At 36.9% G+C, this 12,239-nt stretch overlaps 1 protein-coding gene across 7 annotated transcripts in view; it reads right to left on the reverse strand.

Moving 5' to 3' along the window:
- LOC143905472 (neurotrimin) overlaps positions 1 to 12,239 on the reverse strand; it is a 175,226-nt gene that overhangs the window by 13,441 nt on the left and 149,546 nt on the right. For all 7 annotated transcript variants that reach the window (XM_077420913.1, XM_077420910.1, XM_077420912.1 and 4 more), the window contains exons 4-6: positions 11,429 to 11,636; positions 11,029 to 11,184; positions 1,347 to 1,475 (exon numbers count right to left, since the gene is read on the reverse strand). In XM_077420913.1, the coding sequence (XP_077277039.1) occupies positions 1,347 to 1,475; positions 11,029 to 11,184; positions 11,429 to 11,636 (493 nt within the window). The remainder of the gene's footprint in view (positions 1 to 1,346; positions 1,476 to 11,028; positions 11,185 to 11,428; positions 11,637 to 12,239) is intronic.

Below are 12,239 nucleotides of genomic sequence, written 5' to 3' on the forward strand. Positions count from 1 at the left end.
GCCAGTGATAAAAAAATAAAACACGAAAATTTGTCGGCCTAACTGGCAATAATTTTAATCAAAACGACGCATGTTTCGATTTCTACTTTGGGTCCTTACTGGAACAACACAAATTGCCGGTATTACACAGAAATTATTAAACAATGGTGCAAGTATAAATACAAAACTTACATTGAATTGCGCGTCAGATCTTGAATCTTATTATTATCGTTAAACTATGTGATCAGTAGGTGCAATTTGTGTTGTTCCAGCATTGCTAAATAACTTATAACTTGATAAGAACCCAAAGTAGAGGTCGAAACGTCGTTTTGATTAAAATTATTGTCACTTATATAGGCCGACGAATTTTCGTGTTTTATTTAATTTTAAAGAGTTAATAAGTTAAAAGAAAGTATATTATTATAACAATAATAAGTAAAATTGGACCGATATGATTCTCAATTTAGAGAAAAATGTTATCTTTGAGTTAAATTGATTAAATGATTTAAATACATATATTTATACTGTTCCAATGGAGAATTGTGTTTCAAGACCGACAAATAATCGGCGCGCAGTTTGTTGAACTGCAATTCATTTTTCCCATTTAAAAAAAAATATACAAAATGCATACAAAAATATTAGGTTATCAGAATCCAGCCCGGACATGGCACGAAAGTATTATTCTAAGTTTAATTTAAAAAATTCTTAGTTACAGATGACAGAGAGTGAGAGAGGTAGAGGGAGAGAGAGAGGAGAGAGTAGAGGAGATAGAGAGAGGTATTTTATTATTTATTTATTTCATACTGTATATCTATACACTGTATCTAGATATATATATATATATAATTAACAATTTAAATATATTAAAAAATACTATAAAAATATAAAACATTTAAAGTATAATATATACTCATTCAGATATTTTAATTTATGTTCGATCCGACATGATTTTGCGAAGTTTCGATTGGTTCAGTTTCGAGATACTCACGCTGGAAAATAATTCCCACAAACTTTTTCAATCAGAGAAATCAATATTAAAATCGCAGCTTTTGCGAACTATTGGTTTTATCTGAATTCGTTAGGTTAATGGCCATGGACGGGCACGGATCCGTCGCTTTACGAATATTTTGAAGTGTTTCTCCGATCGGTATTTATAAATAAATATTAAATGGTATGGAAAATCTTTCAATATTATTTTCTGCTTTTATTTCTTTTTATTAAAAATGTTATCACTGCGCGCAATTTCTGCCTTTTATTAAGAATTGCATCTATTATTCATATTACGTTTATGTGTGTACTAAATTTCAAGGAATGTTTACGGCGCGTGATGGAAATTCTTTGATAACGTGGCAAAATTAGTAACTTACATTGCACACGTAGCGAGACGCGTTTGCTCACCGATGGCGGAACGCCGTTTGAAGCTATGCATAAATAAGCTCCCATGTGAAGACGGCTTATCTTCACGATATGCAGCACTTCGCCATCCACAACATTCACTGGAACATAAAATGTTCACATATATTAGTACGTAAACTGCAAAAGGTTTAGGAAAATATATTTAATATACTCTTCTAACATTTTCAGTTTTTATTGCAGCATAAAATGTTTGCAAATACATTTCTATATGGAAAATACAGGTTGTAAACTCTGCTATGAAACCTATAAGCAATTAATTAATAATCGAATTTTGAATTAAACGATACTTTTTAATTAAAACGTGTTTTGCGTTGTAAATAGCAGAGCAGATCGCTGAAAAATCCTCATACCATATTCCGGACAAAGTAATTATTGTGTAACACATGTAATACAATTTGGCAGGCGTAGTTCGCCGCAGTTATAATTCTTCTCACGAATTAATAAGCGTGATAATATTAGCGTTATTTCGAAATGTATAGATATCGATAATGTCGACAAAGAAGATAGCATTCATCGAAGCGCGGGGAGCTGAAAGCGCGCGATGCGCATATGCGTCCAAACTTTTATTGCATGTCGTGCGACAAAGAGCACTTTGCGCCTTGCCGGAGAGCTATTTGCATCTACGCTGCATTCATTTCTGGCATGTTGGTTTGATATGCCTGGCGCAGATGACATAAAGCAGATAGGAGGTAGATTAAACTCTACGAAGATGAATTATGCCAGTACCTTGTCACGAGAGCTGCTTAGACATTAGACAATCCAGTACCGATAATCGCATTATTGCCACCGATTATTCTGTCCGATACAGATTTCAATGGCAATAATATATCCCACGCGTGAAAGCAAAGCAGATATGTAAATTAGATGCTGTTTGATAGCAAATGCTCAGAAAATCTTTGAAAAGTCAAATATTTTGTTCCGATCGACAGAAAAATTGAGCCTATAAGTATTTATTAGAGTAATGTGATTTGTGTGTGTGTGTGTGTGTGTGTGTGTGTGTGTGTGTGTGTGTGTGTGTGTGCCATTGTACTATTCTATGACAAAGTTAATGGCTTATTGTACCTTAACATATAAAAAGATGGCATAATTCTGATTATTCTCATAATGCATATCACAAACGATAATGCCATACGCATATAACCTCTGACCTATTTCTTTATTCTCATTTCGAGAGAGATTACACACATAACGCATTGCGTGTATGCGTATCGAATAACCAGGCCGGTATAAAGCGGATCGTCATATTAGCAGAGAAACTGCCATATTTGATAGAATATGATCTGTGCGCTATCGCTCGCTGTCGTTACTTAATATTGCACATGAGATACATATTTTATCTGGGTATAGAAATCACATATTCAACAAATGTTACGCATATTTCCGATATCATCGATCGAGTAATTTTCCATCGCACATATTATACAAGCAATATACACGTTACACCACACAATTTAAAATTGCAAATGATTCACGTAATAGGTAACAATTATTAGTCAAAAAAATTAGAACAAATATAGAACTGAATTTGATTGTAATGCTATTGATTTAACGATTTCACGAAGAAGTGCGCTTTCTTGAGCTGCAGCTATCGTTTATTATACATCTTTGTTAGTATGCCACTCATAAATATGTAAAATGGAACAATTTACGAAATGAAGTTGATATGCTTTTCCTCGTTACTTACTATGCAGTTTAAACCGACATTTTAAGAAAATGCAAAAGGAACAATATATGTATACAGCGATGGAAAACCTATTCAAGTTTTTTCTTGTAATAAAGTTGAAAGCATCGTGAGACGCGAGAAACTTTACGTCCATTTGACCGAACTGCGTAAGAGCAATAAGGTGTTATAAAAATACACAAGATGCTGCAAATTATGTGTGACGCTCTTATAAACGTATCACACATTTTTATCCACGTCTAAGAATACTTCGCGCTTTTTCATTCTTATATAATTTTATTATTATAGAATTTTATTTTTATACGTAATGTAAGGATATACTATGACACCAGGAATCGACGATGCTTTTAAAATCGATAAATACGATAATAATATTTAATATTTGTAATGCGCATATATTTTCGCGCGTATATATAGTTATCATCTTTACATATTTATGTGTTCCCACGCGTTTCAATTACAAAACTTACTACGGACAAAATAAAAATTGCATTTTATTAAATTTCACCGTATACAGCACAGCTGAAGATTTCGCTGCTGAAAGGAAACGCAACATATATATACACGTGATGCAGCAATGAAAGCGGTGAAAGAGATAAAGTTGTTACTCGGCCTGCAGTAGGATGCGAGAGGGTGCTGAATCCTTGGTAGCCAACCCCGTGCTACAAGCTGCGCGGCAAACCTATCTATTGTTCCATAAACAATGCAGAGTGCCGGGAGATTCTGCCCGGCGGGTCGCACTTTCAGGGGATTTTAATCAAGTAGTCCCGCAGGCCTTGTGTCGGAACTACTCGCTTACCGGTTTAACGGAAACCTTTAAAACTTTCGGTTTAATGGGAAACCGCAATATGGCCCGGTCGGGGCCAGAATTTCACGGCGGACACGCCGCGGTAGACGCAAACAAAGGAGAACGCGGACAATTATTATTTTCGGGCACGCCCAAATTTTATCGTTTCTCTCCACCCCGTGCGATCGAGGTGACTCAATTTAACTGCATCAGCGATCTGATTATTTCACGGCAGGGCAATCGATGCCAGTTAAGATTAGACTATGCGCTATTATCATATCGCGTGAGCTCAAACGTTGTCATGTCACATTACATTATGAATAACGCCATTAATGGAGTTATCATTGGCTTGTGGTTCTCTTCTAATTGTTTTCATATCATCCGTTCTATTCATGGATTTTTACATTTTTCATGTTCTCCTCTATATGCGTTATGTGTGTATATTTTAAATCTGCAATTTACCTATGTAGAATAAAAAAAAGAAGTTTAAAAATACAAAAAAATTGCTAGAAAAAACAAAATAAATTGAAATAAGCTTTTTATCGCCATGTGTATCAAAGATAAAATATTTGTCTAACGTTCGTATAATGTAGGATGCAAAGAGAGAGAGAGGAACGTATGCCGTGTACAGATATGTACATATTATGTGAATATTACGTTCATATATTAAAGTTATAGACATGTACTTGATGTACGTGTCTATAATACTACGCATGATATTACCTGCGTCGACCTAGAAAGATCAGCGTTCCATCTATAACGTTTATTAAACTTCGGCAAAATTAGGTTCCCAATCGTCGGACTTGATAATAAAGTTTCGCGTTGAGCGCGTATATACCGGCGAAAATGTTTCGAAATTTTCACGGGACATTACGCTTCTGCGAATGACGTGAAATCTTTCGGAGGCTCATCCCCGCCGTCGTCGTTTTAAACGGCGAATGTGCGTAGAGAAAGCGGCATGCGCGCACAAAAGCACCCTGAAATAAATTAGCGTCCATTCAAGTCGATGCCGGGGCGTGCTTTGCATAACGTTTCCCGCGGCGTATTCTCAGCGGCGTAAAAATAAGCGAACAGCTTTACTCGAAGACGAAGTGGAGGGTTGGCCACCTATTTGGGAATTAGTACGTGATGTATTCCGGCCCATAAGCGAAGGATGGGTCGCAGATATTTCATCCCATTCCCCTTTCTTGTAGCCTTAAGTGCCCTTTTTCGAGTTATAACCGTAGAGATAACCCAGGTACATTCATTTCCAAGCAAAATCCTCGGCCAACGATTATTGCTGCTAATGTATCCGCGAATGTTACACCAGACGTACGTAAGTGATTCTTATGCGTATTTATTGCGCCGGCCGCGAAAATGCCTTCACAAATGTGTGTTAATAGCGACGACTATGAAAAAAAAAAAAAAAAAAAATAGCGGAATTATATGAATTATATAAAATATTGAAAAAGCTAACGTGGCATTTTCAATATTTTTAAATCTACGTCTCTCGTAATCTATAAAATAATTAAAGCAAAATATATTTTTATCCTATCTGATTCACGTTTTTTCATGTAAAAAATAAAAAAGAAAGCTCACTCCATTTAAATACCTGGAATTTCCATTATATAAACGCAAATACTAGAATAGCTCACATGCTAACAATTTACCTACACATATAACACACGCATACACGTATGTACACCATGGCATGCGTGAAAGTTACAAATATTTGATTACATTTTTCAATAACTATTTGTTTTATGCGTAAAAGGACATAAATGTCCACAAGTTTTAGACAGATTGCGTGAATACTTGCGCAAGATGAAGAATGAAATGAAATGAAATCGCTCATTACCACGGGCACGGGCTCGGGGAACATCAGCGATCGATTGTCATGGACGCTTGACGTCACGAGGTTTGAAAGACAAATTACGTTTGCAGTGCAGCATTGCGTAAAGCGGATGAAAGACGGGACTATTATATTCCAGTTTCCAGCGAGAAATTTCTCAGATAATATTGACTTCGTGCTGAACGCTGACTTTACCGGCGGTTTGGAAGGCACAAAGGAACCTCAAACGGTAACGAGAAAACGTAACGTGCCTCTTCACCGCGAGCATTGGCGCACCACAGACACCGGGGCGTTCGATACCGGTTCGAGCCGTTATGTGTACGTGTGTTACTTCTCCCTGGCATAGAACTGAGCGAGAGCGATGGGAATGTGTGTGTGAGCGCGCGAAATGAGTGCGAGGGTATAGCCGACTTTGCGCCGTGCTTTATACCCGATGCACATCGACTCCTATTCTCCGGTACGTTCGTCTCACTGGCGCACCGGCAGGAAACTCAGCTCGTTGTCGGTTTCGATTTTCCAGTCGCGTCGCGTTATGTCGGCCTCGCGCCGACAAGCCCGTAGTCGCATTAACGGGGAGGTCTTGCCAGGACTCGTGAGAGTATCGGTGACGGAAATACTCAAGGTGTATGTGTCTCTTTCTCTTGCTTTCTACCTATCTATACCTTCGCTTCTTGGTAGATATAAACAGGTGGGCGAGGGAGAGGAGGCGAACGCGCGCATCCATGACTTCACGTGTATGTACATTTAACAGTCGGTGAACAGTACATATGTGCGAGGATTCATGTGTACACACATAATCACGGGCGCGCAGCTACATTGATCCGCGATAATCGTGTAGGTGTATATACGGTCGAGTGGATGGTTTGCGCGGTATCTACACGTCTGTCACACATACGCGCCCGAACGAGTTTAGAGTCGTTCCCGTATCGAGAGAAATGGACGGAGAAGGACCAGGGTCTGTCCACTCGGGCAACGCTGATGGAAATGAAGGAGCGCGGACACGATGGACAGGTAGCAACCAAGCGGACTCGTACGTCTCGAAAAGGCGGAAAGAACCCAATCGCGTTTCCTGGGCACGAAGCGAGCGAAACGGCATCGACGAGTGTCGATGTGTACGTATTTCCATAAGTATGGAAGCAAGGTGGATTTTCGCCATGTGCGCGCAGGTGAACGCCTGTATCGGAGTTGCCGGACGCGGATTGTTCCCTACTCCTCTGGCTCGGCCACTGTATCCGGTTCCAATTCACCTTCAGCCCCAATGTCCGTTGGACGACGTCGCTGAGTTGCGGCGCGTTATCGCTCTTATGAACGATCGTATTAAAGGCACGAGCGGCGCGACGATTCGTTTCCGCCATTTTCGTCGTTTATTTGCCCCTCATGGCCTTCTCCCCCGCACCCGTCGGCGCTCTAATTTCTCGCCCGCGTCTTCCTTTTATCTTTTCCCTCGTGTTCTCGCCATCGCCTTTCCGCACGATCAGTTCCGGTACCTGTCCGCCAGAGGTAAATCTTCCTTGTACCTGCAGGTGCCTCGCACCACCACCACCACCACCACCAGCACCACCGTCACGTCCAACGGCGGCACCACCTCGACGCGCGATAGTTTTGCTAAATTCGATTTGCTTTCTCATCTCTCTCAGCCATTCTTTTTCGGTTACTCGCCCCGAGGTTGGGCGAAAGGGCAGACTGCGCACGCGGATGGGGCTATACCTTCGGCCTGAGAAGAAGCAAGAAAAGCCGACAACCATCTATATTTTCTCGGAGGGTTGGTGGGTGTCTGGAGGCTATCAGGTGGGAAGTAATGGCGTTAGCCCATCCCCAGAGGCCAACACATCAGTTAGTAATGCGGTCGTACGGCTCGAACCCGGGCCATATTCACCACCGCGATATTTCGTCCAATTACGCGGATAATCTGACGCTTCTCTCGAATGACGAACCGCCGCGCCGGCTTACTAGTTAGCGTTTCTGTACGTAGATTGATATCGATCACGTATCGATACGTATATGCCTGGCAACTTTCCAGATATTATTAATGATAGATGGAATAGCAACTGATCTCTAAAGAATATACTGACAGAATCATAATTAAATTTTTATTTAATATAAAAACTTTATTATATATATATACTCTTTATATTTAATTTTACGGTAATATCATACATGACATAGTAATTGAGTAAAACACATTTTAGAAAGTACTCGAATCTGTAATTTTAAAAAATTATGTAAAAAATTGCAAAATTTTTAGAGGTTAATAAAAATATCAACAGTTTGGAAAGTTTTCAACGGGGGTTTAAAACACGATAACTTACTTCCATTCTCTCTCTCTCTCTGCAAGACTAAATACTAAATTTAAAAAAAAAAATAAAAGAGTCAAAAAAGATATAAATAAATTGGAGAAAAACAGTTTATGTAAATGGATAAAGTGTGTATATAATGGGTTCGATATATAAATAAAATATTCATAGCTTCTAAAAGGTGTTAAACCCTTCAACGCTCATGTGCTATACGCGACATAAAAGTTTATTTCCTCTTTACGCAGTAATGTTACGAAATGCCATCTTATAACGTCAGCTATCACTTTAAGTTCTTTGCAACATATATTTTCAAGGCAGTAAATATTTGTTACGAGTGCATTATCCTAATTTGAAATAATACATACGTATAATCAATGCAACGCTTACGTCGCCAACAACATTTTCTTTCTCTGCATTATTGGATTTTTCTAATACGTTCGCGTTTAATGACTAACTTCCATTTACGATGAAATTAACATGCATTTTCGAATGCATTACATAATAATGTTCGCACAACGCAAAAAGAGATGGAACTTTTTGCGATGTAATGCTCATTTGCATTTGCATATTAATAAACGATGCTTAGATATACGAGTTTCTATCACAACTAAAAATAGCAATTATTGTTACTCACAAAATAAATTTGAAAATAAATTAACAAAGAATGCTGTTTTAAAAACTTGTAAAACACAATTTTATTGATAATACTAAAACAATATTACGTTTATATTATTATATTATTATCTTTTTTCGGACGCATTTAAATAGATTTTGCGGAATTTATAGTAATGTATTTGCAACTGGAAAACTTTCAAGTAACAGTATCAAATTGGGTGTAACCACATATTCAAAAAAAAAAAAAATATTTAAAAAGAAAATCACTTCATGATATTCTGTTCACGTAAGAATTCTTTAAAATTATTATTTTAATTATCGTCGATCTTGTTTTACAAATTAATTGTAAGAACAAAACAAAATGACACGTGTATATGTATAAATAATTACTCTGTGAATAAGAATGGCGATAGGTAAAACAGCAAACAAAACAAAATAAATTATACGCATTTATTGCATATCCTAATTCAATTTTAATATAAGAACTCTCCAACTTATTTGTCTTATTAGCTCACAATAAATTGCGCATTACTTTGGAAACGGATAATCAGTAGATCACGCTACGTAATCGACTATTTTTCCATATCAGAACGCGCGACATCCATATTTATCAGTATCAATTTATACGGCCGGCTTAGTATAGAGTAGTGGTTTACGATCTGACGATCCTCTGAGCGTCGGCACTCGGCGTATGCCTGGAAAGCAATGAAAATTTAAATTAGCGAGCAGAAATTAAATCCGACCTTTATCCTTTATTGAGGAAACCCTCTGGAATCTGCAGACGGTTTGACGTCTCGCCTTCCCATGCATTTCCACTCCGACCGACAGACTGGCTTGTACTTTTTGGTCTCGTCATAATTAGTAATTAAGAGGGTAATTAGCATCAATCGAGACGCGATCGAGAAAGCAGACGTGTTCTTATGTCGTAGGGTTATTTTTATCATGTTGGAACGATAAGGATGCCACAGAGGCACCATCATCGATACATTATTTATATCGAAGTCTGATGATAATTATCAATTATCTATAATGGATACTAACATAATTCAATAAATGCTTTACTTATTTTTATCAAGTGCATCGTAAATTCAATTTAAATTAAAAATAATTTATTGCAGTACCTGCAACTACCTTAAAATCATATTTTTTATAGCATCACCATTGTAATATATAAAAATTGCTGAGCTATCGCTACAAGCACCTACGTTTTGCACTAAAATGTAAAGTAAGAATGAAAGACGTCCTGAGAAATTCAACGGGAAATAAGAGTTCTGCATGGTAACTTATTGCGCAGAAATCGAAGAAATTGTATATTGAGCAGCATTTATATCTATATCTCTATATATCAGCCTAAACTTCGAACTAGCAGTGAACTGCACAACTGCACTTTTAGACACATTACAGTACAGTTTGGCGATATGTATATAGTGGTTATACCGCGCATCTGAATAATTGCGTGCTGGCCACGGCTTACTCGACCGAATTTTGATGTTGGATTAGGAGAGGAATAATTAATCGTTAAAGCACAGCATCCGTTAGTGGGGTGGATGATACCGGTTTGGAGATGTAACTGTCCGTATCATATTTCCTCACGTAAATTGTATTATTTATAGAATGAAAAAAAAAACGTATTATCTTTTATAAAACTACTAATAATATGAGAGCTTTCTTTTCGTAAATACAAAGCATAAAAAGTGATTATGCCTAAAAACGGACTTAATTAGTGATAATCACTGATGTAAACATATAATACAGAAGAGGAGAAAGGAAAGAGAGTTGCGTTCACACAATATCGGAAAATTTATAAAATATTCCACAATACGTAGGCAATACATTTAATTATCATGTAAGCTAATGATCAACGTATTGTTTTGCTTTCGAGAGCTTCATATTGTGTCTATTATATGTGTGTGTGTGTGTGTGTGTGTGTGTGTGTGTGTGTGTGTGTGTGTGTGTATTTGTCTATTTATTACTAGAATAATTAAATTTTCAGATTTTAAATAAGTAATATACTTAGCAAAGACTAAAATTTCGTTATTTTTAAAATGTCTCGATTAGATATCAAGATATTGGGATATTATATTATTTATAAGTTGCATAAAATTAAAAAGACATCCTTAAATATTTTTAGTTTAACACTTGGTAAAATAATACTTCAACTAAATAATCGTCGTTGGTCGCAAATATAACCTTGTAACTAATCCACAAATATGACGCATATTTAAGCAAAAATACCAATCTAGGAGTGACCAATTTAGGGGGCAAGCATCATTTATCATCTGCATGCGATATGTGTTATTGAGCGGTACGTCTCTCGACGGCATTATGAAAGTTATAACTATCCTATCCGGTGTAGAGCTCCGAATATCATCGCCCTATTCGCTTGTCTACTCGCGAAAATTATGGTAAATTAATTATGACTCACCACTCTCGCCATTATAATTTATGTTCTTGCCATCCTCCCGTCGCCACATGACGTAAGGCTCCGGATATCCGGTCGCTTTGCACGTCAACGTCACATTGGAAGCTTCGCGGACCACCATGTCGGTGCTGGTCTCTTTGGTAATAATCGACGGTGGTACTGTAACACAAACATTAGAAAATTTTTACTTTCATAAATTTTTACTTTCACGATCGTTGTATTTACGCAAATTTGAATTCTTTATATGCTTGCTTGCAGACATGTACACATACATTTGTTCAAGTTATTGAATAATATATTGATAGAAACATAATTTTCTGGAAAACTCTAATGTACAAATAATTCTAAGTTTATAAGTAAGAAATATGTGTTTGAAAAAAATTTGATATCAAACATTGCTTACCTACAACTTGTACATAACCCTGACGACTCTTCATTGGATCCGTATTCACCTGGCACATGTACCATCCGCGATCGACTTCTTGAACTTCCTTTATATGAAGATACCACGACCGGTGATCATTGTACGATAATGTAATTCGGGGATTCTGAGTAATTACGTTCTGATGAATCGACAATATAGTTTGCGTGTCGACGCGCACCCATGCCACCTAAAACATACGATAAAACACATTCCTCTTAAACTCCTTAACTTTATACTCCCGCCTTGCCTGCTTAATTATCAAAACATCGCTCGATATACATATGTATAGCGATTCAATTTTATCTATCCTTATTCTACTTAATTGTAGCAATAAAAAGTAAGATTAATTGTGGTACATAATATTGAATAGTAAGTAGTTAAATCGATTTTATTAAACAAATTTACTTATTTGCAAATTAAACTAAGCTGACTATATTTAAAATTAGAAAGTATATTTATTTTTAATTTCTCTCTTTTAAAAAAGACAATGTACTTTATACAGATTATACGTTATTTAATGTTAGATTCATCTATAAAATGTCTTTTTTATGGGATTTCGAGGCGCACATAACATACGAGATACCTTTCTTATTTACGATAATTTTGAATATATATTCCAACGAGTTTATATATTTTACTAAAAAATATCGTATTCGCTTCGTTCTCTTAACCCAATAATCGAATAAAGTTGTACTCTCCATCCTTTACATAGATCTCGAGAAACTGACGGAGGCTTGGAACTACTCACTCTTCTTCCTACTACCGCCTGTCTCTCACACAATTTCGTCGT

The sequence above is a fragment of the Temnothorax americanus genome, unplaced genomic scaffold, assembly GCF_048541705.1.
Source record: "Temnothorax americanus isolate GAGA-0224 unplaced genomic scaffold, ASM4854170v1 Scaffold62, whole genome shotgun sequence".
Lineage (NCBI taxonomy): Eukaryota > Metazoa > Arthropoda > Insecta > Hymenoptera > Formicidae > Temnothorax > Temnothorax americanus.